The 27,107-nt window shown below is 48.4% G+C and overlaps 1 protein-coding gene across 1 annotated transcript; it reads left to right on the top strand.

Annotated features, from left to right (window-relative positions):
* The first annotated feature begins 3 nt into the window (after positions 1–3).
* Positions 4–26,390, top strand: LOC135254574 (uncharacterized). Its single transcript, XM_064334861.1, has 15 exons — positions 4–1,243; positions 11,168–11,238; positions 12,967–13,036; positions 13,178–13,284; positions 13,928–13,958; positions 14,584–14,694; positions 14,958–15,153; positions 15,952–16,204; positions 17,404–17,643; positions 18,805–19,107; positions 19,919–20,149; positions 21,217–21,459; positions 22,584–22,925; positions 24,598–25,254; positions 25,771–26,390. The coding sequence occupies exons 1-15, from the start codon at positions 1,133–1,135 to the stop codon at positions 26,243–26,245; spliced, it is 3,441 nt and encodes a 1,146-aa protein (XP_064190931.1). The 5' UTR covers positions 4–1,132; the 3' UTR covers positions 26,246–26,390.
* The last annotated feature ends 717 nt before the right edge of the window (positions 26,391–27,107 follow it).

Genomic DNA, 27,107 nt, shown 5'->3' with positions numbered 1-27,107 from the left:
AACCTGTGGCATTGATGGCCTTGGTGTGTTTTTAAAACATTATTTTATTGGCTCATCAAAGACTTTACACACATTTAAAACAAATGGAAGTCTAGACCAGGAAAATCTAGTTAAGCTTCCACTTTAAATTCTCTCTTAAGAATGCCAGTAAAAATATAGAAGCACTTGCAAAGGATTCATTTGGAAACTACTTGGCTTTTTAACCATTAAAACTTTGAAATAATAATACTCAACAGTTGGAATATGCCAAATTGCAACCTATGCTAGTTTAAATTGTGTGACGCTGCCATGGTTTTGTCTGGTGTATGATCTTTTATAAATGCTAAATAGTTCTGCAGCACCATTAAAATTAATGACCGAACAAAACGTAAAATATTTTTTTTTAAACCCAGTTCATCCAGAATTGCAATGTTTGAAAACTTCTCGTATTGCCCTTATTTTAAAAAAAATGCACAAGTATGATTTTAGTCTAACCATAACATCGATTTGAATGAACAAATCCACCCATGGCTATACATATCAAACATTTAAAATCTACCGTAAAAGGACCATTGCTCCAGTGTCAAATAACGGAATGATTTCTCCAGTAAAAAACGCGTATTAACGATAACCGTGATGTAAACTCATCACTGGGTGCGCTTCGTTGGAATAAAAAAAAAATAGGAATCGGTCTGGTCCATATAGCCTTTCCCCGCAAATGGAACACACCGTTGCCCCCCTAAACATTCTTGTCGACGCGTCTGTGCGAGGCTGTACCCCTGTTGTGTCAAACGTGGGCATGTGACAGCGACTGGCTGGAGGTGGTGGTTGCTTGCTTTGCATTGGCTGATGGCGGACTCGGTTTTTGCGGTTATATTTAGCTATTGGTTCACACTGCAGTTCTCTAGTCGAGAAGCCTCCCTCACAGTCCCAGCAGTGACATACTGAGAGAAAAAACCAAACCAGTGCAGGTCTGCGTCAAGCAACACAAAGCGTTCATGCGTTACGGCGAGACTCCGGACCTGAAGTCGAAAATACATCATCCGGAGGTTTAACAAACCCTTTTGTTTGCGGAGCTCTTTCCCCCCGAGACGCAGGACATTTCAAGTTTGAACAACACTGCGCCCAATAGCCGACTCGCAAGGTTCTGCAAATGGCCAGTCCCGGTTTTGATATTGGGCGAAATTCACACCAACAACATCAGCATCAGCAGTCTGAATCGGCTCCCGAACCAGCTTTTCAAGAGGCGCAAAAATGGATCGAGGTGAGTTCGAATTATTTTCCTTGCAGTGTATAATCACTTAGCGATGTAACATTTAATGACTAGGCTATGCTACAAAATATCGTGAAAGATAGAAACACAATCGCAGTACTTCCTTTGAAATATCAACTCACCCTAGAAGTATTTCGGATTTAGTAGCCAGGCAAGTTGGCTATGTTGCTGGCTATTCAGAGAGGCGCTGGTTATAAATATTGCACGGTCACCTGTTGGGTGACAGTTGTCATTGGCTTCGAGTATTGGGTTACATTCGCGCTTGGCCGAAAACAATGAGGGTGTTATGGGATGCATTATGTAGCACCGTGGCAACAACAATGATCGGAGAATCGAGGTTTTGTTGTTTTGAGGGGGTTCGATTATGTGCCATTCGTTGACCAGTATTATAGTCGTACAACTGACTTTGGCCAAATGTCATTTGAATGATATTTTATTAGTCCAGCAACACCTCCAATAGAAACTCAGATGGTTGTGTTTTTAACAACCCCGTCGTTCTTAACACATTTCCTTTTTTGAACCTAATAGTTGTGTTGTGTTGTCTTTGGCGTTGTGCAATAATGGCTTTGCCTACTTCAAGGGTATTACAAATGTTTCATCTTCGTCGGTAATGTTGAACTTCACTCTCCCACCCCCACCGCAAATTGAGACGATTCTGGTTACTATAGTTACTCTCTTAATCCAGCCGTATTTCACGCTCCTGGTGTTGGAAAAAGACACGCAATTCCCGTTTGAACTGTGAAGAGGGGGTGCGATGAGAGAGGTTAGATCCGCGCAGCAGACCTGCGAAAAGACGTATTCTTTGATTGATAACCGCGTCTGTTGTTCTCCCAGTGCAGGCTTTCTCTTTTTAGAAAGGATGATTGCTATAAATTACTGAAACATCACGCATGTGCCGTGGGTCCCATAGCTAACCCATTGACATAACGCTGCCCACTGACCTAATGGTATATTATCTCCCAAATAATACTAATGATCATTGCCTTATAGTAATAGCCTAATATCATTAAAGGGTGACCCATGGTCGCGACATAGAATTGATGGCGTTCTGCAGAGATTTCGTATAATGGCACATCGAGGCCAGTGTAGAATATTCACCACTGATTATAAACTCCCCCCAAAAACTGAAGTGATATTGGTGTTTCATATTTCATATTTCATAACGCAATTTTGTAATTTGATCCTTCAAAAATGTAAATATGCCTTCCTCTGCCTGACTGTAGTTTTTTTTTTTTTAAACCATTCAGCTTGGCTCCCATAGTTCGCTTCTAAATTGTAACGAGTGTAACAATACAACTAAAAAAAAGTTAGAATGCACTAGTTAGAATGGTCAAAGGATTTTAAAAAATGTACAATAAATCGAGTGGCTGTAAGGAATTATCTGCTTTTTTCTCGCATTACACTAGAATAAACTTAAATGGAAACCTGTACTGATGACTGCCTGCTGTGTGAAGGGAGGCGTTGAGGTCATTCTGAAATGACATGCAGGAGTGCTGCCAAGTGCCGTGCTACCGGGTCACATATTGTTTGGTTCGAATGCAGGCCTCCGTTGGCATACCAACGGAAATGCCACAGCGTATAAGGGCACCTGCTTTGTATCGTGCTATAATTTTCACTATCTGTTATCTGTGCCTGGTGTGGCTTCTCAAGACATCTGCGTATCACGTGGGTCGTGTGTTTTTAGAGATTCTCCTTAACCCTGTCATCCATCCTCACATTCATTCTCCCTTGCGTTAATTCATCTGTCCACACTTACGTTGATTCATTCACCTCTCCTTACATTCATTCACCCATTTGTTCATTCATTCATCTTTACGTTCCCTCATTCATTGTGTCCACATCTGTAGCTGCTTAACATTTGAGTCCTTTAAGCTGGGCTGCCAGAGCTTCCAGTACCTTAGGATGACAGGTATGTTTGCAATGTGTTCAGTTTTCACCATGCTACTAATCCTGAAATGGGTGGTGACCCCCATCAGGAAAAAGTATCGCAGTTTGTCTGGTTTTACAAGTCAGGGACAAATATCCATGTTCTAGGGTTTTGAGCAACCTGAATAGTTTCCTACAGAAGGAAACATTGGAGCATTTCCCCCCCAGTTTTCTCAGAGTCACTGTACATTTTGAGAATCAGTTCTGTAAAAGGTCATCCCTGAGGGCATATTTAATACACACGCTTGACTGCGTTTAGTTTGAGACAAAATGGAAGTCTGTTTTGGCTGACATTGGAACATTGTGATCACCATTACTTTAACTTTACTGGACGAGACTGCCCCAGGTAAATATGCAAGAGGGCCATGGGAGAGAAAAGGATTGGCAAATTATGGGAATGATTTAGGGGTAGTCCCTCTCTGTGTTCCCGTCTGTCTCCCTTTCTGTGTCCCTGTCTGTGAACCCAGTTGTAATGAGAGAGGAGCAGGGTAGGGGGTTTGGGTAGATCTGGACAGCTATACCCTTTATCAAGAAAATAACATTGGTAAACATAGGTCATAGTTTCTGTTTCACAATTCTCTCACACATTCTCTACTTTTTATTTTACAAGCACTATATAAAAACAAACAACAATGAATTAAAATCCACAGAAAGTTGCTTGATGATCGTTCTAGATTGGATGGCTATTCTGGCTACCAGAGGTGTAAAGTCCAGGGGTCAGAAAGTAAAAATCCTTTCATGTGTTTCTTCCAGCCATGAACAACTGATTTCACTAAGCAGTTCTACCTCCTGGCTGGAGAATTGTGCTAATTTGCAAATCCAGGTGGTTTGAACAAAATGCTGGGTAGGATTTTTACTTTCTGATCCAGGGTTTTCCACATCTGCAAGCTACGGTCACTGATTTGCACCATTCTGTGCAAATGAGACATTGACAGGGCTTTTTCACTGTAAAGCATCACAAAGAGGCCATACAGCGGAAACACAAAAGGAAACTGCACAAAAGTGACATTTTGTTTTGACTGTATGTTGCAGTTTGGTAGTTAAGGAATTTTTAAAATTTGATAGTAGTTCTGTCCATCCATCCATCCACTCCTGCTCTACTTTTTCCATTTGAGTTGATGGACAGTGTCCTGTCCATCATTTCCTGTCAGGAACAAAGCGTGTAGTTATTCGTTAGAATGTTTATGGGCACAGCCTGACTGCAGTGGCGAAATTCATTCCTTTGTCATGCATGAGCGGGTTTAACGAGTTCAGATTGGCATCCAATCAGAAATGTCGCCTGTTCAGAGTGAGTACACTGACCTCTACTGGGCTTGACTGGAAATGCACTGTTCTCTGTGTTTGAACTGGCTGTTTGTCTGAGCTGAAATTTAGTGTATAAATATACACTATATATATATATACTGTATATAAAGGCTGTGCACCTGTGTTTGACTGCAGTAAATATAGCCACCAGTATAGCTGAGCATAAATATAGCCCGGTGAACTGTCCGGGGAAATGGCTGTGTAGCATTAACATGGCGTCTCTTGCCGATATTCGGTTACACAGGGCCTGCCATTGACGGCCTGCTTTTAAGGACAGCGGGGCAGTCCAGCCTACTTTTCGTACTTTCGCTTTGTTCAGACGGGTAGAAAGCTAACGAGGGTAACGTATAGAGAATAGGCCGTAGCAGAGAAAGGGGCTATGGTGGGGTTCTGACCGATCCAGAGCTTCTCTAAAAGGTGGTTTTTGATGTGTTCCTGCACTTAAGCGCTTAGTTTAAGTCATTGATTGGCTGAAGAGTCTACACACCTTGTTCCCAAGGCCGTGATTGGCTGCTGATTGAAAGGAAATCACGAAAACCAGCAGAGACTGCGGCCCTCTGGGACTGGAGTTTGAGACCCCTGGGTCAAAATGAGTGCTGTCTGGTACAGGGAGGGGGGCATGTTAAGCCCAGGAAAGTGCTGTGCGGACCCAGGCCTCTGTCTCTATAGATTCAGCACCTGAGGGATCCACCCTCACAGCAATGACATTCCACTTCCTGTTTCCTAGTTCCTGTTTCCTGTTTCCCTGCTTCCCTGGCTCTTAGCAGAGCCTGCATAATGAGCGAGGGGGTGCGATGTGGGTGCATTTGCTTCTTACCTCACCGGAGAGTTGCAGCTCCTGCGCTTGCATGCGTGCACTCATGCACCCGCGCTCGCTCGCATTCAAACCTGCGTCTAGCGTCAGCACGGCTCTGTTTGAGAAACATTTGAATGGGAAATGGGCCGTCGCGTCGCTCCCTGGCTTTAGGGAGTGGTTGCCTGGCAGCGGGGAAGCAGGTGTGAGTCACAGGCCGTGTGCTCGCACAGAGCTCCTGTCACTCAAGTGGCATCTGAAAGCCCCTTTTACCCCAGCTTCTCATCTGAAAAGAGAAAAAAACACTGAATCCTCTTCCTGAATGTAAAGGTGTGAGAACTGCCTCCACTATAATAATAATAATAATAATAATAATAATAATAATAATAATAATAATCTCTGTTGGTCTCTGTTGTATTTAGTATTTATCAGTTTTACTTACTTTACTTATGCTTATTTATATCAAACATTTACTAGAACTGTTGCACACATTAGAACCAATAAAAACAACCTAAGTAAATTAAAAAAAAAGACATGCAAATTAGACCAAAGAAGTTGATAAAAGAACCTATACAAATGGAGTATTTAAAAGTCAATTGTACGGGTCACCTTCAAAAAATTGGCCAAAATCCATTTCCTTTTACAGTAACCTCCAAACCTCTCACTTTAATCAGTTCTCTCCCTCATTTCATCCACTTTTTTAATGTCACCCCTTTTGTACTTTTCTTTTTTTCTTATTTATGTTAGTTTTCTTTTGTTGATATGTTTGTTTGTATTGTTTTGATACTTCATTTTTTTTTTACGGGAAAGTGTTTTGAACACGCCCCTTTGGGCTTTTTCACTTTCACTGGACATTTTTTTTCTCCCTAAAATTTATGTTTGGTGCTTTTATTATTTTCCTTGTACAAAAAAAACAAAACAAAATGCTTATTTTAGTTTGTGAATGTTCAAGATCAAGACAGTATCAGGACGGTTGATTGTCCTGCTACACAGTCTACTCAAAAGTCTGATGGGGTGTTTTAGTCCCTACTTTGTTCAGTTTAAAGAGCTGCCTCGACCCAGCAGTGCTTGCAGCCGGTCTCTTATCTAACCAAGCCCAGCCCTGCATGGCTTCAGCCTTTTGGCAATGACAGCATGCAGGGCGATTTTACTGCAGGCATGTCTGTACTATTATTACCACTTTTAAACTGACAGCAGCAGTCTGGGTACTGGCTTTAGCAGAAGCTGCCTACACAGATGTTGATGACTGGTCTCTAGATTCTAGATCAGTTTCTATATTGGATTTCTGTGTTGATGACTAGTTTCTAGATTCTAGATTAGTTTCTAGATTAGATTTATGTTGGTTAATATGTCATTTTTTTCTAGATTAGTTTTTTATGTTGTGTTTTTCATTAATAATTATCTCTGCTGTCTGTGAAAGACCTGCTCTTTTTGTGCTGATGGCGTTGTGCCTGCCTGGAATGTGTGTTTCAATGGCATACCAACGATGGCACGCACCCAAAAAACAAGAGAAACGGATGATTCTAGCAACTCCTGACGGTGTCATCCACACAGTGGTGGAATGACGGTGCTGTCCCGGGACCCTGAAAGGCCCCTTTGATGGGGGTGGGACGGTTACATGCTTCTGACTGTGAGAGCCCCTTCACTGCTAAAGTCCCCCCGCCCCCACCCCCCCAGAAGTCCAGTTGGGTCACAATGCTAATACTGATGCTAAACAACAATGCATTGCTAATAGCAATGCTGAACTACAGTGCATTGCTGACACTAATGACACTGAACAAAAGTGCATTGCTAGTGTTGATGCTAAACAACAATGCATTGCTAATAGTAATGTTAAATGATAATGTATTACTAATACTAGGCTAAACGCTAAAATGCAATGCTAACACTAAAGAAAATGGTTTCCTGGTTGAGGAAAATTATTAATTTGTCGATGATCGTCACTGAGAGACACCCTCGTTGGAGCTGATGCTCAGATGCAGTGATGTGTCTGTTGGATTTTATCTCTGCCACAGCGGTTTTTGAAAAAGCAGTGTCTCTGTGTGCTGTCATGCCAAGTTTCTGTCGTGTGATTGGCCAGCCTGTGAAATTCAGTCTTTTTTCTACCCTTCTGGGGTAAGGATCCCTAGGTAGCATTACATTACATTACATTTATTTGGCAGACACTTTTATCCAAAGCGACGTACAATAAGTACATACCGCAGGTCATTGGAACAACTACAAAACACGGGTTCGATAAGGTGCAAAACTCAGGTCCTCAGGTGACCTCACAGGCCAACCAGTGGCCCCACCGAAAATGGCTATGACAACAGTCAACGGATCTTTTAAGCTCTTTTAAGACTCTTAAAAGAGTCTTCACGGGCAAGCTTTTGGTTCAGTGCTGGGGACCAGGCACCCAGAATGTTCCAGTGTGGCCAGAGTTGAAGTGTGGGGGGTAGGGAGAGAGCGGGGAATGTGGGTTTGCAAGGGTAAGGTTCCAGGCATAGCTAAAATCAGAGGGGGTGGGGGGGGGGGGTGGGGGGTGGGGGGGATGTGGCTGTTCCATGAAGTATTCGCGTTACTCATCCTGTCTCACACGCACATGGTCCGCTCTTGGACACACTTTCCAAATGACCTCAAACATATCAAAAAAGTTGTACAAAACATGTGCTTTAGTATCGAGTTAAATCATTTAAAATGAACTGTAAAAGACAGTGGCAGGTTTGAGAGGAAAGGGGAGATCTGTACTCTTTTTTTTCTGTCCTGGTTTATATTCCTTCAGCCGCATGAATATGATGCCATCTATCAGTACTTTTCTGGAAGACTAGTCAGACAAGCAGTGATTTTGTTAAAATCTGCTTGTTATGAATACATATATATCGACTTCCCAGAATCAATATTGGTGATATTTGTGAAGTGGAAAAGCCTGTTTTTGTGTTGGAAAACTCAGGTGGGTTTGTGTGAGGTCTCTTTGGGCCTGCCAAAAGGAAATGTTCCATTTATAGCTGGTTGCCAAGGAACAAGTAATTGCAACAGGGGTTTCAAATTTGACATCTCCAACTTGTGTGTCATTTTTACAGTGGTTTTTGATGCCATTCCCAACATTGTAAAGCTCTCATGTTGAAATCAAAGATTGAATTCACAGTTCGATTTTCATTTGGCAGGTGAGGGGGGGTGATGGTAGATTTTGTGGGGAGTAAGACTGTGTGTCTGTTTATGTGAGATTGTGTGCATGTGTGTGTGGGGGGGGGGGTGTGTGAGAGAGATGGGGGTATTCTGGGTGACAATGTGTTGGAGGAACATTGTGTGTTTGTGTAAAAGTGTGTGGGTATCTGTGTGTGTGTGTGTGTACATGTGCGCACGTGTGTGTATCTGGGTGTGTGAATCTGCCCTTTTAGCTCACCCGTGTCTGACCTTCTGCTGAGATGGCGGTGTGCTCTGGAGGCAGAAAGCCCAGTGTGTTTAGTGAGCGGCACTTCTGTCATGGCCTGGTCTCCCAGTGCTCCCCTCCCCCGTGAGAAGCGGGCATCTGTGATCATTTGTCAGCCTGACCCAGCATGTCCTGATACTGTAGCTGAGTGCGGCAGGCCTAGTACCACAGCTGTGTGAGGCAGGCCTAGTACCGCAGCTGTGTGAGGCAGGCCTGGTACCACAGCTGTGTGAGGAGGTATACCTAGTACCACAGCTATGTGAGGAGGTCTATCTAGTATCGCAGCTGTGTGAGGAGGTCTACCTAGTACCACAGCTGTGTGATGTGGGCCTACCTAGTACCACAGCTGTGTGAGGTCTACCTAGTACCACAGCTGTGTGAGGCAGGCCTAGTACCACAGCTGTGTGAGGAAGATCTACCTAGTACCAAAGTTGTGTGAGGAGTTCTACCTAGTACCACAACTATGTGATGTGGCCTACCTAGTACCACATCTGTGTGAGGCAGGCCTATCTAGTACCACAGCTGTGTGAGGCGGGCCTAGTAGCAGTTGGGGGTGAGGTCTGAGACTCTGAGCCCCCTATTCGTGTAGAAGGGGGATAAGAGCGATAATCTCTGATCCCTGAAATTGTGCCAAGACATGATTTTCCTCTAGCTCTCTGCCCTGTAGGATGAGGCCTGCTGTATTTATTATGTTCAGATCAAAGACGCAACGAGAGTAAGACAAGACATGAAGGTAACATTCTTATCAGAAAACTGTTTGATTTTAGAATGTCTCCTGTTTGCATCTTTGAGACAGCAGTTCTAGAACATCCGAGGAACATTCCAGAAAATTCCTTGCCTCCTCTCGTCTCTCTGCAGCATCCTTGCAAGCAGGGACTGGACTGAAACATGTGGGCTTCTTTCTGCTTCTGTGTGTGCGTGTGTGTGTGTGTGTGTGTGTTTTGGGAGTGTGTGTGTGTGTGCTGGTTGTGGGTATGCATGTGTTTCTGCAAAATGTGTGTGTGCAAGTGTATACATATGTTTTTACTTTGGGTGGGTGTCCATGTGTCCATGGGTTGTGTACCCATGTATAAGTGTGTGTGTGTGTGTGTGTGTGAGGGATCACTTGTGCACACATGTGTATACAGTGTCTTGGATGGATGAGTTGAGGAGAGACATGTTACCCTCTCAGCCATTGGCACACACACACATTCACAAGTGCACGCAAACACACACACATACGCACACACACACACACACACACACACACACACACACACACATTTGCAGACACAAGGACAGCAATTAAAAAAGAAATTAGTGACATGATGATTTTTTGTTTCTGTTAGCGGCCCCCCCTCCCCCCCTCCCTCCTTCCCTTCCCTGCTCAGATCATCTTCCCCCGTCTCCCCCGCTGCCTCCGCTCACAGCATATGTGAAAAGGATCAGCGGCCACCAAAGTAAATGATCCGGATTATGGGCTTACGCTGTAGAAGTGGACACGTTACTGAACCAGGCAGCCTTTCACGAGCCGTCCTGTTTATGCCATCTTCGGTTAGATACCCTAGTAACCTAGTGTGTATTTCATACAGTAAGCGTTATAGTTCACGAGAGATACGTTCATGTTTGTGGATATAAAATACGCCATTGGCTCACCTGCAGGTTTGTAAAATGCCCTTGTGTGTTTCACAACTCCTTATCTTAGATCTCCTGAGTTTCCCCTTTCCCTAATAGCAGCTTAGAATGGTGTTGGTACAGTCCAGCTTATAATAGTGGTACAGTCCAGTTTAGAATGGTGTTGGTACAGTCCAGCTTAGAATGATGTTGGTATAGTCCAGTGTGCTCATGCATGGCATGACACACTGCTGGACTTGCAGAAGAACTTATGAAATATCTTAGACTGTTTCTCAGAAAGTTTGACCTGCGAAATATTTTAGATTATGGAAAAATGCAGTGTTGAATTTTCTCAAATGCACTTTCATTGAGCACATGAAAGAGTGAGGATTCTGGATGAATCGAACATTCAACCTTCAACACCTTTTTTCCTCTCTTTGAAATTCATTTGGGGTCCGTTTTAGGAATCATTCATTTTAAAACTAACACTTTTCCTGAGGAATGTTTGTGCTTCACTTTGCTTCTGTTTTAAATTATTACACAATGTCTTCCACTTATTTACCTCGAAGAATAGTGTGTGCCGAAACAGTGCCCTAATTCCTCACCTGTCACGCACCCAAAATTGCAGCTGGTATGTTCCACAGATGCAGAAAACTATAAAATAAAGTCGATCAAATTTCACTCAGTGTGGCAGTTGCGCCAGAGGAACTGGCAGAGAATCCATTTCTTGACACCTCGCATGGTCTACTAGTCTCTGCTGTCCCAAACTTATAGCACTCCTTGTCCTAGTGTCATCTTTCTGATAAATATATATATTTAAAAAAGGACATGATTCTCAATAATGAAACGATAAGAAGCTATAACTGATGTTTTTGTGTTTGAATTACAGGGGGTGACCGGCCGGTGCTTTGGTGAAAGGGATTTCAGGAGCAGCCTGGAGAACGGGATTTTGCTGTGCGAGTGAGTCTGGGCTGCTCAGAACTGACTGCGTAGTCGTATTATCGTATTAATGAAATTTACATCTCCCGTTTAAGATCTACATAGAACATTCTTCTAGAGATATGAACACTGAAGTTCGTTTTTTCTCATCGATATGAGAGTATTTAAAACACGAGGACTTGTATTATTACTTTTGCAATTTTCCATTATGGCTGCTAAAATACGCTGTAAAAGAAATGTAAAATACTAAAGGAAACCTTTATTTTCAGAATGGTGATGTGACCACATGTTTTTTGGCTACAGGATCAATTTTGTGTGAATTTGAGTGTGAAGCTTGCTCATTACTGCCGAATCAGTCAAACCGCATTTGATTGATTGTCTTTCATTGATTTCCTTAGAAGATTGGCCTTGTTCAGGGAAACATAAAATTCTCGTGGCTTGACACATTTATGTCTCTAACTAATTTGTCCAGATTGAATGTTGTGTTCTGGCAACCTCTATTAATTACTTTAGTGATGTTATGCTTCAGGGGCCAGTGAAGAGGGTGTTGGGGATGAAACAATTGTGAGCCACCATTGAACTTGAGCTTGATCCAGTGGAGGTTAGCGCTGAGCTCCATCTCTGTGCAGAGCGGTCCCAGTGGAGGTTAGCGCTGAGCTATATCTCTGTACAGAGTGGTCCCAGTGGAGGTTAGCGCTGAGCTCCATCTCTGTGCAGAGCGGTCCCAGTGGAGGTTAGGCTGGACTCATTCTGTACAGTGAGTCATGGTTCGGGGCCAGTGAGAGGTGTTGGGGAGACTTTAGCTGCAGCTCCATCTCTGTAGAGCAGTCCCAGTGGAGGTTAGCGCTGACCTGCATCTCTTTGGAGCAGTCCCAGTGGAGGTTAGCGCTGAGCTGCATCTCTGTACAGAGAGGTCCCAGTGGAGGTTAGCGCTGAGCTGCATCTCTGTACAGAGAGGTCCCAGTGGAGGTTAGCGCTGAGCTGCATCTCTGTACAGAGCGGTCCCAGTGGAGGTTAGCGCTGAGCTGCATCTCTGTACAGAGCAGTCCCAGTGGAGGTTAGCGCTGAGCTGCATCTCTGTACAGAGTGGTCCCAGTGGAGGTTAGCGCTGAGCTCCATCTCTGTAGAGAAGTTCCAGTGGAGGTTAGCGCTGAGCTACATCTCTGTACAGAGCGGTCCCAGTGGAGGTTAGCGCTGAGCTGCATCTCTGTACAGAGCGGTCCCAGTGGAGGTTAGCGCTGAGCTGCATCTCTGTACAGAGCGGTCCCAGTGGAGGTTAGCGCTGAGCTGCATCTCTGTACAGAGCGGTCCCAGTGGAGGTTAGCGCTGAGCTACATCTCTGTACAGAGCGGTCCCAGTGGAGGTTAGCGCTGAGCTGCATCTCTGTAGAGCAGTCCCAGTGGAGGTTAGCGCTGAGCTGCATCTCTGTACAGAGAGGTCCCAGTGGAGGTTAGCGCTGAGCTGCATCTCTGTAGAGCAGTCCCAGTGGAGGTTAGCGCTGAGCTGCATCTCTGTACAGAGCGGTCCCAGTGGAGGTTAGCGCTGAGCTGCATCTCTGTAGAGCAGTCCCAGTGGAGGTTAGCGCTGAGCTACATCTCTGTACAGAGCGGTCCCAGTGGAGGTTAGCGCTGAGCTACATCTCTGTACAGAGCGGTCCCAGTGGAGGGTAGCGCTGAGCTCCATCTCTGTACAGAGTAGGAGGGACCCAGTGGATTCAGGGGTAAAGCCACCTTCCTTTTCTGTCAACAGGCTCCTCAGCTCTATTAAACCAGGACTGGTGAAAAAGATAAACCGGCTTCCCACTCCCATCGCTGGACTGGTGAGTGAGGTGTGAGCTGGCTCGTCGTGGCGTGCGTGTGCGTGGGGCGTGTGTCGTGCGTGCGTGCGTGTTTTGTGCTGTGTGTCATGTATGCGTGTGTGTGTGCGAGTCGGTGTGTAAAGCCTGTTCCCCTCGGTGCAGGATAACCTATCTCTGTTTCGGCGGGGATGTGAGAGCCTGGGTCTGAAGGGCACTCAGCTGTTTGATCCTGGAGACCTGCAGGACACGTCCGTGCGAGCCAACCTCAGGTCAGTCTGTAAGTCTGCTGTCTGTCCATCCGTCTGTCTGTATGTCTATCTGTCTGCCTGCCGGTCTGTGTGTGTGTCTGTCTGTCTGTCTGTCTGATTTCACCTCTTGGCCAGGGGTGGCCAGCCTTGGTCCTGGAGACCCACAGTGGCTGCTGGTTCCATTGGTACTCAGCACCTCGTCGTCCATTAAGGCAGCTGCTCTGTTTACTCACCTCTTCTGGTTCTGTGGCTTTCGCCTGATTGAAGGCCACAAGTCACCTTGTGACTTTCCTTGGTCAAGGTGATCCACCCCTGCTGTAGGCTATAAACGAACAGCACAGCAGCAGGATCAGCCCACATAGACATCTGCCTCTCAGAATCTGCCCAAACAAAGATCTGCCCCTCAGGAACAGCCCACACAGACATCTGCCCCTCTGGATCAGCCAGGGTCAGCAGAGCAGAGTGGCTGCTGCTGAAGTCTGCTCTGTGTCACTAGGCTCCAGAGACTTTTGTTTTCTCTGGTTTATTGTCCGTATTTTACAGACAGACAGACAGATGTGTTTATGTATCTCATATACCTCTTAGTGCTGTTGTTTTTTGTAGTTTACCTCTGGCAGGCTCTGTGTCTGTCTAACCGATAACACATTCTCTGTCTCCTACTTAGGGGCTCAGACTGCAGCAGAAAGCTGAAGAATGTAAGTGAACTCTCCCTTTTCCATCTCTCTCTCACTCCCTCCCTCCTTCTCTTACTCCCTCCAGCTTTCTCTCGCTCCTTCTCTCCCTCTTACTTCCTCCTGCTCTCTCTCTCTCTCTCTCTCTCTTCCTCCTTCTCTTACTCCCTCCTGATTTCTCCCTGCCTCCCTCCCTCCTAGTGTATGTTGTTCATGAGCACACAGCTGAAACATGATGTGTTCTCATCAGCATACATCATTGTGCCCTGCTACTGGAGCCTTAAATGTGAATGTTTCTGTTTTCGCCATTTCAGCTTTTTAAGAAAGGTGCAGAAAGTGATGTTTTTTTTCTTCAATGGCACAAACACACATGTAACCATAAAATAAATAAATAAATAAATGAAGTGAGGAGCAGAGGATTCTGGGATTGTACATGTTCTACGATGCCTTGTCATTTACAAGGAAGTGAAATGAATGAAACAATAAAGTTTGGAAGCTAACAAGTTTCAAGGAAGCGCTAACTTGGTCATGGTTTTAGACGTGCTGTTGTATCAGTTCTGTAATGTAGTTTTACGTGAGTGACCCATTGGTTACATTTGGAGGGGAGAGCACTAAATAGAAACACTGAGTGATGTTTACTGGTATGCAGGTTTTAATCACGGTATACTGGCTGGGGAAGGCGGCTCAGAACAGCACAGAGTACAGTGGGCCTACGCTGGACCTGAAGGTGTTCGAAGGGCTGCTGTCCCAGATGAAAAAGGTAGTAGATTGTGTTTCGAGAGAAAGAGAGAGAGAGAGTATGTGTGTGTGTACCTGGGCTGTCGGATGTAGCGTGAGATTTCTGTGAGCTCAAATGATTCCAGAATTAAGCAGGAGATCTGATGACTGCATATTTCTGTTCCATACTCCATTGTGTGTGTGTGTCTGTGCACGTGTGTGCGTTTGTGTGTGTGTTTGTGTGTACGTGCGTGCGTGTGTGTGTGTGTGTGTGTGTGTGTGTGTGTCTGTGTGTGTGTGTGTTAGGAGTCTGAGGACACTGAGAACCCGAAGAGGAACATTGGGGACAGCGGTTACGTAGACGGTTGTGACGCGGAGCGCAGTGATTCACTCTCGCCCCCTCGCCACGGGCGGGACGACTCCTTCGACAGCCTGGACTCGCTCGGCTCGCGCTCACGGCAGACCCCCTCCCCCGACGTGGTGATCCGGGCCTGCAGCGAGGGTATGTACTGCCCCCTAGGGAGCATCCCAAACATGCGCACACACACACACACACACACACGCATACACATACTGCAGTAATGATATGTACTGCCCCCTCAGGAGCATCCTCACACACACACACACACACTCACACACACACACACATGCACACATGTACACGCACACATACACGCGTGCGCACGCACATGCATACGCATACTTCAGCAATGGTATGTACTGCCCCCTAAGGAGTATCCTATACACGCACTCTCTCACTCACATGCATACACCCCCCTCTCCTGAGAGCAGTATGGTCGCTGGGTCTGAGACTTTGTAGATTCTTGAGGGCCTTAAAGTTCTTCCTCTCAAACGCACGCTGATGCTTTGCGTGAGAACACCATCTCTCTTAAGGGAACCAGTGTCGTAAACACACAGGTAGCACAGCCTTGATAGAGGCCCATTTCCCTCCCCAAGTCCCTCTGTTAGTGCACTGTGTGCCCTCTGCTGGATGAACATGGAACTACAACACACAGTCATTTTTCAGGGGACGATTGCGCGTTTGTTGGTGTTATTTTCACCACCAATAATCTTGCCAACATCCAAGTTATAAAGGCAGGAAGGCGTATGTCTCCAGGGCCTGGGATGAAGTGCTGCTGGAGCGTAGTTTTTTTACTGTACGCTTGTCCCTGTGCCTGTACCAGTGTCTGCCTAAGCAGAACAGGAAGTTGCAGTGCTTGCAGATGCAGGGTTATGTGATACATGTTTATTGGCAGTGTTGCTCTCCTGCTCCCCCCATCCCACCCCCCCACCCCCCCAGGCCGCGGCAGCGACTCGGAGTCCGACGCGCCTCCCCGGAAGCTTCCGGACGTGCGGAAGGACGACATGCTCACCCGCCGCACCTCCAGCAACGAGCCGCGCTCCACCGTGCCCTTCAACCAGTACCTGCCCAATAAGAGCAACCCCGGCGCCTACATCCCCACCCCCCTGCGCAAGAAGAGGGCGGAGCGGGAGGAGGGGCGGGCCGGAGGGAGCACGGCCACCTCCCCTACTGGGGGAGAGAGACCGTTCAGGTAACAACCCCCCCCTGGCCGCACATACACACATAAAGTCAGACACACATACACACACACATGTACATGCACACATGGCTGCGCTCACACACACACACACACACAATTGCCACTGATTTGCTGGTATTCATATTTCTCAGCTGTAAAAGTTAACGATTAAATCAGAAGGCTCATCTGCATTTATCTTGATCAAACCATGCACTTTCAGGTGACTTCTTGCTTCTTACAAACACAAATACTAAATAAATACAAAAATACTTCTTATCATGTCAACCAACTGTTTAATTTGTCCAATTGCATCCTTGATTGTTGGAAATTGGGAAAGGTTGTGTGTGAAGTCTGTAAGGAAAAAGACGCGGAACAAGACACCCCATCTCTGTACACACAGCTGTTCCCCCACCTGTCTCCTCTATTGAGTTATGGTGAGGCATTGTCGGGGCGGGTGCGATTATACGTGATTATACACCAGTGTGAAGCTGGGGGGGCTGGGGGTGGGGTGTGTGATCACACCACAGTGTGGCGCTGTGGGGGGGGTGGGGGGGGGTGTGTTCATATGCCAGTGTGGCACTGGTATCATGGCTGTGTGGCAAGTACTGCACTCACGTGGCCTGTGTTAGCTGTGTAAATATATTGGAGGTATAAACAAGGTTGCCATTATGTGCCTGTCTCTCCTGCTGTTTTAATCGGGGAGGCCCTGTCTCTCCTTCTGCTGTTTTAGTCAGAGAGGCCCTGTCTGTCTCTGCTGTTTTAGTCACGGAGACCCTGTCTTTGTCTCTGCTGTTTTAGTCAGAGAGGCCCTGTCTGTTTTAGTCAGTGAGGCCCTGTTGCTGTGTCTGCTGTTTTAGTCAGTGAGGCCCTGTCGCTGTCTCTACCTGTTTCAGTCAAGGAGGCCCCGTCTCTGTCTCTGCAGTTTTAGTCAGGGAGGCCCTTTCTGTGTCTCCGCTGTTTTAGTCAGTGGGGCCCTATCTCTGTCTCCGCTGTTTTAGTCAGTGAGGCCCTGTCTCTGCCCCTGCTGTTTTAGTCAGGGAAGCCCTGTCTCTGTCTCTGCTGTTTTAGTCAGGGAGGCCCTGTCGCTGTCACTGCTGTTTTAGTCATGGAGGCCCTGTCTCTCCCTCTGCTGTTTTAGTCAGGTAGGCCCTGTCTCTGTCTCTGCTGTGTACCATGTGCACCATGTGATCTGCATCATGTGACCTCCCCAGCCACCCTGAGACCATCCTGGAGGAGGGTTCTGTGTTGAAGGAGGGTCAGGTCCCCTTTAAGAGGCTGGTGGGGCCAAAGATAGAGGCGGGACACGTCCGGCAGAAAACGGTCACCTGGGGCGGGGAGAGCCGGGCAGAGCCAGGCCCGTGGGAGGGGCAAGAGGAGCAGGAAGTGCGCAGGATGCAGAAGCTGGAGAAGGCGGGAATCCGCGTACTTCCTGCTACCGTCCGCTACAGCAGGTCAGCTGACACTGGAGTTAAACTGGCTTTGCTAACCCCACGCGAGAGCTCCAGTCTGAACCCCCCCCAAACCCACACCCCCTTAACCCCCCTCACGCCGTCCGTGTCTGCAGGTCACGTTTAGCTTTTACTCCAGCTTGCTAAAAGCGTGTTTTCTGCTTGAGCGTGAGTTTGAGTGCGCCATGTGACACTGGCAATGGTACAAGCCTTGCAGCTTGTGGCAAAAACACATCACGTGATCACATGGAGGCTGTACCACCTGCTCCTTATCAACATCCGATAGATATCAGTGGTGATGTTTTTATCCTGGAACCTTTTCAGGTGGCCTCTGAAGTTTGGATGTTTACTGTCGTATCAGGTATAATTAAAGAGAAAAAGACTATAGAAAGCTGATATACTGCATAATGGCGATGATTGTTAATATGCTTAGGAAACTGCTCAATAATCATGAGATATGGCTTATCGCTCAGCCCTGAGTTGATGGATATTCACGTGCTTGAGGTGTATGTGCTGTAGTTTAACATAAATATGTCTGCCTAAAATACCACATCATTATAAGATGCATCTCAGGCTGTGCCTTTTCTAATTCAGACTTGGCTTAGTATCACATTAGAGGTTGTGTAGGTGCTTATTGCGCTGTTTGAATGTGGACAGTAATGATTTGTGGTTTGAATGTGGGTAGTAATGATTTGAGCTTGAATGTGGATAGTAATGATTGTGGTTAGAATGTGGGCAGTAATGATTGTGGTTTGAACATGGGTAGTAATGATTTGAGCTTGAATGTGGACAGTAATGATTGTGGTGTGAATGTGGGAAGTAATGAGTATGTTTTCAATGTGGATAGTAACGATTGTGGTGTGAATGTGGGCAGTAATGAGTATGTTTTCAATGTGGATAGTAATAACTGTGGTTTGAATGTGGGCAGTAATGATTCTCGTAATCTCTAAGAAAGGGCTTGTCTAGCGATGCTCCATTTCTGTGTGTGTGTGTTTGTGTTGTGTGTGTGTGTGTGTGTGTGTTGTGTGTGTGTGGGTGTGTGTGTGTGTGTTTGTGAGAGAGAGGAGTGAGAGATACTGTATGTGAGTTGCAGTAATGCTGGAGGCGCGTTCTCTGGAGCCGGGTGTCATGGCGATGTCAAAGCGGCTTGTTTTAACGCTCCAGCCTGAGACACGTTGCGGGGGAGGAGCCAAGGGAGGAAGCCCCGCCCCCCGTCCCCAGCATCGTCCTGCGCAAGGACAACGAGTTCCTGAAGCTGCAGCCGGAGCACGCCTGGGACTCCGAGGAAGAGGAGGGGGAGGAAGGGCGCCGGCTGCCGGACGTGCAGAAGGACGACCTGGCCTCCCGCCGGGCCAGGGCGAGCCGGAACGCTCCCAGGGTGCAACACTTCCTGCCCTCGGCCTGCAGCGGGCGGGACCGGGAGGAGTGGGAGGGGATCCGGCGGGCGTGGCAGCAGGCGGCGCACAGGTCAGCCACCGGCGCGGCGCGGCGTGGGGGCGGCGGCTCTCTCCCGCGCGCGGACCGCATGGCATGCATTTTCTAACGGAACGGCGTGTGCGGGAACTGACTCTAAACACCACTAAACACCCCTGAGACCTCCTGTCTGCTCGAGCCTGCAGCCCCGACTCAGGTGTTGGATGCATTTCTGCTGTGCTTTAACATGGAGGACAGTGAATGAAGCTCACCCATACTGCACCAGGGTTTCTGTGCTGTGCTTTAACATGGAGGACAGTGAATGAAGCTCACCCATACTGCACCAGGGTTTCTGGCTGTGTTTACTGGAGGACGGATGCCACCCTACGACGGCCTGGGTTTGCCTGTGACGGACAGTGTGGGCGGTTCTGCGTGCTTGGAGAAGGTGACTCCCCATATGAGGTTCTCGTGCTTTCTGCCGATCCCCTTCTTACTGCTTTGTCAGTGCCTGGTTTGCGAACCTGTGGGTGTCGCGGAAGACTCCTGATGCCCTCCGCCTGCTCTCCTGCTCGTCCTGTTTCACTGTTAACTCTTCCCTGCTTCTATGCATTTATTTTTCTTTGCTCTTTCTCTCCTTTTGTGTTTTCCCCACCGCTGTCTTTGTTTGCCTTGCATTGTGCTGTGTGTACGTGTATGTGTGTGTGTTTGTTTGTGTGTGTGTGTACGTGTGTGTATCTGTGTGTGTACGTGTGTGTGTGTGTGTGCGCGTGTGTTTGTGTGCGTGTATGTGTGTGTGTACGTGTGTGTGTGTATGCGTGGGTGTATACGTGTGTGTGTGTGTGTGTGTGCATGCTCTACACCCCAGTGAAAGTGAGGCCCCCACCGCCCCCCGTAAAGAGAAGGAGGAGCAGGAGGAAGTGGGGCAGGGGGTCGCCCCCCAGGCCCTCCCCAACGTGGAGAAGGACGATCTGTCCCGCAGGAGAGTCCAAAGCAGGCCCCTCCCCCTCAGAGACCCCCTGCAGACCTTTGTGCAGGCCTCCATCACCCCGTCCGACCTGGAGAAGTGGCAGCGCCTCAAGATGACCACCGAGCCCAGGTGCCTCCTTGCTCCACAGTGACTGTATCCCATAATGCACTTCTAGTGAACACACACCCACACGCTTTCCCACGGGGAGCACTTTCCAGTGTTGTGCTCGTGATAAAACGGCAAGAGAGGACAAACGCGCTCCCGACAAGTTTCTGGCTTAAGGTGCCGTGTCTGCGCGTCGTATTGTGAAATGAAGACTAAAGACGCACGCGTACTGAGAACCTGTTTAAGTTAAATGATCACTTTTTGTTTGGAGCACAGTGTTCAGATTTCCCTCTTCTTCTGTGAAAATGGAAACACCAGACAATTGTAAAAAGGTGCGTTTTCCTGGTTTAAAATGGCCGGTGTTTGTTCTTTCCTGTTTCCGCGCGTTTGTGCTGTTTGGGCTCGTCGTGGTGAAAGTCTTGGAAAGCCCAGCGATCTGGTTGTATGGCAGAGAAGACTGGGTTGTATTATTTGCAGGGAGTCAGAGCCCTCCTGGTTTCTAGGGGTCACACTGGAATGGTTTGGCCTGCTGTGCTTTACGCATTACTCAGTGGCAGTTGCAGCATTTGGACTCTTGTACTCCTGTGGAAAGTGTCTCCCATTGCTCAAGTGGTCAGCTTGTTAAAACCCCCATATTGGTGTGTGGCGAAATACTTTAGACCAGTGATAACCATCCCTGTTCCTGAAGATCTACCATCCTGTAGGCTTTCATTTCAACCCTAATTTGGCACCCCTGATTCTACTAATTAGCAGCTCAACAAGATGTCTAGAGTTCAATCCTACAGGATGGGAGATTTCCAAGAACCGGGTCGATTACCACTGCTTTAGATCAGAATCACATTTGCATTTTACATTTTAGGCATTTAGCCGATGCTGTCCTCCGAAGTGACTTACAGTATGTACAACAGGATATTATAGCGGTGTCCTGTAATATCGCTACCAGGACCTGTTTGAAGCATAATATATATTATATCATTTAATATAATATTGCTTCCTGATGCCATCGGCTTTGCTTGTGGCCTGCATGGTTGCCACGGTGACCCCTCACTGTTTTAAGCAGAAGGACTCGTTTGCCCTCACGTGTGCCATAGTGAGACCCCTCCCCCTGAGACGTCCCACGCCGTCCCCCGTAAAGAGAAGGAGGAGCAGGAGGAAGGGGGGCAGGGGGTCGCCCCCCAGGCCCTCCCCAACGTGGAGAAGGACGATCTGTCCCGCAGGAGAGTCCAAAGCAGGCCCCTCCCCCTCAGAGACCCCCTGCAGACCTTTGTGCAGGCCTCCATCACCCCGTCCGACCTGGAGAAGTGGCAGCGCCTCAAGATGACCACCGAGCCCAGGTGCGACCCCACCCTGCCACCCAACCCCAGTGCCCCAAAGCCCCCAGTGCCCCCAAACCCCCCAGAGCCCCCAAACCACCTAGTGTCCCCAAACCCCCCATCGCCCCAAACCCCCCAGTGCCCCAAACCCCAAGCCCCAAATCCCAGCACTCCCAAACCCCCAGTGCCCCAAAACACGCCAGGACTTCCAAACCTGCCAACACCCCAAGTTCACCAGTGCCCCAAACCTGCCAATACTCCCAAACTCCCCAAATCCCCTGACCCTGCCAACAGCCCAGAACTCCCAGACAGGCCTGTGCAGCCTAATTACTGTAGAGCACTGGTAGAACAGCAGACACAGGTAGAGCAGCAGACACAGGTAGAACAGCAGACACAGGAAGAGCAGCAGGAACAGGTAGAACATCAGACACAGGTAGAACAGCAGACACAGGAAGAGCAGCAGGAACAGGTAAAACAGCAGATGCAGGTAGAGCGGAGTCTGGGTGTTGCAGTGGGATTTTGCAGTAGAGCAGTGTCTGGGGGTTGCAGTGGGATTTTGCAGTAGAGCGGAGTCTGGGGGTTGCAGTGGGATTTTGTTTGGCTAAGCGTAATTGTTGGTCGGCCGTGGCTTTGATGTCTCCGGAGAGCGATTTCTGCAGCCTTTCCCCAGCCTTTGGCTGCCAAGGAGACCACTGTCAGGGAGACTGCTGCCGAGGAGACCACTGATTCCAATGTCGCTGGAAGGTGACATGCGTCTGTGCTGTGTCTCCGTTAACAATGGCTGCTCGATGTGGCAGAATGAATGTTTCTGGCAGTTCTGGTTGTTGGCCAGAAGGCTATGTGCTAGCACCGCATACCAGAGATATTAGTGGGCCAGCCGTGACGCCATCTGTCAGCAGTATTCAGTCCACCTCATGGCTCTTATTTTTTCACAAAAATGCTTCTCTTGCACAGCGTTTTACTGGAAAATGAAACTCTGTGAAAGTCTTTGATAGGAAGTTCCAAGCATTTCGTAAACCTGCCTTGTAAGGGTTTTCAGTCAAATGTAAATTATGTTGATGGGGTGAAGCACAGGGTGGGCATTAATGCTGAATTTGCCTGCCCTGTGCCCCACCCCCTCCCCCTGTGCTGATGTGGGGGTGCAGCGAGGAGCCCCCTGTTTGCCAGGCCTGCCTGGAAAAGGGCACCCTGCCCCCCGCCATCCGGGCCGAGACCGCGGAGCAGGACGACCTGGCGACGCGTCGGGTCCGCGCCCAGCGCAGCAGCGCCCCCGCTGGCCGGCAGCGCTTCGTGCACTTCGGCCCCGTGACCGAGATGGACCAGAAGTGCTGGGAGAGGCTGAGCATTGCGCGGCCGGGGCAGGAGGAGGAGGAGGAGTGGGCGGGGCCGGGGAGCGAGGCCCAGACCCTCCGCCGCCTCCTCGCCTCAGCCGCTGTGGCCACGCCCACTATTGGCCTGAGCTCCCAGCTGACTGAGAGGCCGGCCAGGTACGGCCAACATGTGCTGTGCTGGGCTATGGTGCATGTGCGCATGCATATACAAACAGACCTGTATGCACACAAACATACACATTCACATATGCATGCAGACATGCATGCATGCACACACATAGATATAGATGTACACACACTCATGAAAACAGACCTATATGCAAGTATACACTGCCACAGGCATGCAAACATGCACACAAACACCATTGGGCACACATGCATGCACACAGAGCAGTATGTATGTATGCACACAGACACATGCATGCACACACAAATATACATGCACACCGGTGCACTTATGCACACACAAATGCAAATATGCATGCACACCCATGCATGCACACAGACACGTATGCATACACAAATGCATGATTGGCATAATTGTGTCATGTTCTGCTGTCCTGTGCTGGTAACAGTTGCACTGACCAACCCTGGCAGACTGAGCTGTGACTGTGTGTACGTGCATAAAGCATCTTACCTGACTGCTCTGGTGTAGATGAATGCACACACCTGTATACATGCACACAGATGCACATATGCATGCATGCATGCAGTCTCATATGCATGATGCACACATGCACATAGACCCACATATCCATGCACACAGACATGCACGCAGGCACATAGGTGCGCGCTCTGGAACCGAGTCCTCTATTTGCAGTAAATCCTCTGCATTGTGACACGTTCTTTCTCTGGCACAATTGTGTCATGTTCTGTAGGCCTGTGCTGTTCCCTGTTGCACTGACCAATCCTGGCAGAATGGGCTGTGCTTGACTTGACCGTACATGCTGCATCTTACCTGCCTGTTCTGCTGTAAATGCAGCATCTTCCCTGACTGTTCTGCTGCACATGCACTGTACATGCAGCATCTTACCTGACTGTTCTCTTGTACATGCGGCATCTTACCTGCCTGTTCTGTGGTACATGCAGCATCTTACCTGCCTGTTATGCGGTACATGCAGCATCTTACCTGCCTGTTTCGGTAATGCAGCATCACGCCTGTATGCGGTACAGGGATCTTACCTGCCTGTTCTGCGGTCATTGCAGCATCTTACCTGACTGTTCTATTGGACATGCAGCATCTTACCTGCCTGTTATGCGGTACATGCAGCATCTTACCTGCCTGTTATGCGGTACATGCAGCATCTTACCTGCCTGTTCTGCGGTCATTGCAGCATCTTACCTGACTGTTCTATTGGACATGCAGCATCTTACCTGCCTGTTCTCTTGTACATGCAGCATCTTACCTGCCTGTTCTGTGGTACATGCAGCAACTTATCTGACTGCTCTGTTGTATGTGCAGCATCTTCCCTGACTGTTGTGCCGTATAGATCCCTCTCATGTCCAGTGCTGTTTCTCTCTAGATTGAGCATGTCATGTGTGTTAGGTCAACAGGTCCTCACACTCCAAAAATGCAAAACCAAAACTGGCATCGGTAATACCATTGTAATACCATTTTATTTCTGCCGTTTGCATTTTGCATCGCTTGGTTTACTTTTGAAGTTAGTGAATTTGTGATGGTGCTTCGTATGAATTGGTGGCAGGTGATGCTCATTGTGATGGTGACCGAACGGCTGTGTGCAGACGTCCGTCCCTCAGTCTGTCTGCGTGGTCAGTCTCTCACTTTGTCCGTGTTCCCTCTCTGGCTGTGGCCCACGGTGATCTGCAGTGCTGGGCTGAGCGACAGGGAGCTGGCCTACCTGCAAGCTGCAGGAGGCGGACCGGACCGAACCTCACCCTACGAGCTGGCCTACCGGGAGAACGAGGCTCTGGACCAGAAGCTGGCCCACTACAGAGAGCGTGAGGAGGAAGAGGAGGAGGACGAAGAGGCTGGAGAGAGGGAGGGAAAGCAGCCTGACCTGGAGAAAGATGACATGCTGGCACGAAGGACTGGGGCTTTCCAGAAGCAGAGTGGGGGCCCCTCCTTCAGCAGATTCCTTCCACAGCCGGTGTCCCACAGGGGGGTCCTGCTAGTTACCCCCAATACCAGGGCTGAGGCCCTGACAGACACCCCTAAAACCAAGGCTGAGGCCCTGTCAGACACCCCTAAAACCAGGACAGAGGCCCTGTCAGACACCCCTAAAACCAGGACGGAGGCCCTACTAGATACTCGCAAAACCAAGACAGAGGCGCTGCCAGATACCCCTAAAACCAAGACAGAGGCCCTGCCAGATACCCCTAAAACCAAGACAGAGGCCCTGCCAGACACCCACAAAGCCGGGACAGAAGCCCTGCCAGATGACTCAGAGAGAGAGCCTTTCACGGATAGCTCTAAAAGTTGGGGGAAGATGAACACCAGGAGACCCAAAGCCAGACAGGAGCTCAGGTGGGATGAGATGACGTTCATACATGTGGTCGTCATTAACGCGTGTGGTGGAGTGCAGTGATTAATCAGACTGGCTTTGTGGAGGAGAGCATGTTCAGTTGATGTACAGGTAAATGAGGAATCTCTTTTCGATGTGGCTAGTTTAGTGGTAGGACGGCAGTGTTGCGAGTCACTGGTGCGTCGCATAAATGAACCTGTGAGTTTTATAAAGGCGCTGAACTGAAGGTGTCACATTTCGGCCTTGCCCTTGTGTGGTCTTCAGCAGCTCATCATTTAGACTGTGGTCTTAAGTGCGTTGCTTAATAATACTGTAATCATTTTCAAGCTTCTCATACAAAGAATTTGCTTAAGGTGAGAGTGATCTAAACTTCCAACGTAAACTATCTCGTGATAAACAGACGAGTCTGGTCTGTCAAGCCTTTTTTTTTGGGGTGTTTTTGCATGATGGAAAAAGAGTGATGGGCGTGCCTCATGTTCCAGTCTTTGGCTCACTGTCCTTGGTATGTCGTCCCATAGTGTTGCCACGTCAACGTTTCATCACCCAGAAACCCAGAACGTAATGCTGCATCTCCCAGGACCCCAGAAAACAGAGCATCATCACCCAGACACCCAGGAAATCAAGCGTAATCACCCGGACCCCCCGAAATATGTGGTTGCCTCTGCCGCACCTGTTCCTGGAGTAGCAGAGGTGGTCCACGTGACCGCTGCCTGCCTGGACAGTCCTGACGACCGTGGCGATGATGATGCTGATTATAAAGAAGAGGGCCTTCCAGATTTGGAGAAAGATGACATGCATGCTCGCAGGACCGGAAGGTTCCAGAAAGCGCCAGTCGGCAATGTTACGTCAACCTTTAACCTTTTCTTACCTGTGCCCGGATCTGTGAAATTCAAATCCACACCTACGCCCGCCTCCAACCCCTTGTCTCCGTCCATCAGTCCCGCAAAGACAGAGCAAGACACACGCAGGTCAGAGGAAGTGGCTCCTCTTTAAATTCTGTGTGTTCGTTTGTGGGGCAGCGCATGTTTCGGTGTGTATGGGACTGTTGATGTAAGCAAGTCGTTTCTGTGATGCAGGTCTCATTGGCTCTTTAGGTTTCCTTGAACACTGATTCAACTAAAAGAATGAACGCTGTTGTTTTGCTTAAACTCTCCTGATTTTGTATTGAGTCCATCAATGAAACGCCATAGCTTGCATTTTAGTTTAATTTTCTGTCTGATTTTTTTTTCTGTTTTCTTTTATGGGGGGACATACGGATGAACATACATGCCTGTTTTGTTTGTGCAATCCCCTTTTTTCCTATAGTTGGCTATCTGAATATTTTTTTAATTTCTTGTTTTTCCTGCGTATATCTTAAATGTACAGCCTACTTCCCTAGCTAACCCCCCCTCCCACCAAACGCCGATCCCCCAATGCCCCCCCCTCCCATGTGTAACTGAGTCATTTTCTTGGCAGTAGCTCAAGCACCTTCTCGGCAGAACTATACCGCCCACCCGTCACAGCTGCTGCCAGGACAACGGCTACCACGACAGCATCCGTCACCATGACGATCCCTGCGGCCGGCGCGCCCGGGGAGAGTCCCGATGCCGGGAGGGAACAGCGCCCTCTGGTGGCCTGCCGAGGCACTGACACCGTCGCCCCCAAACTTGCGCCCCACACCCTCTCCCCAAAACACACCACCGCCACCCTCGCACCCTCCCTGCCCCCCTCCAGCACCCAGCAGGGCCAGGCTGGGGTGCAGCCGGTCAGGCCGTACCGAAGACCCTCCTGGTTAGATGATGATGATGACCTCCCCCCAATGTGAGACCCCCCATCCTAAGACCCTGTGATTTCTATGGTGTTTATGGTAGCGTCT

Source organism: Anguilla rostrata, chromosome 5 (genome assembly GCF_018555375.3).
Source record: "Anguilla rostrata isolate EN2019 chromosome 5, ASM1855537v3, whole genome shotgun sequence".
Classification (NCBI taxonomy): Eukaryota; Metazoa; Chordata; class Actinopteri; order Anguilliformes; family Anguillidae; genus Anguilla; species Anguilla rostrata.
The sequence above is the reverse complement of the archived record's forward strand: the minus strand, read 5'-3'. Positions and strand labels throughout refer to the sequence as shown.

Coding starts and splice junctions, on each gene's coding strand:
- LOC135254574 (XM_064334861.1), top strand. CDS start 1,133: ATGGCCAGTCCCGGTTTTGATATTGGGCGAAATTCACACCAACAACAT. Junction 13,285..13,927: donor TCCGTGCGAGCCAACCTCAG/GTCAGTCTGTAA, acceptor TCTCCTACTTAG/GGGCTCAGACTGCAGCAGAA. Junction 15,154..15,951: donor GATCCGGGCCTGCAGCGAGG/GTATGTACTGCC, acceptor CCACCCCCCCAG/GCCGCGGCAGCGACTCGGAG.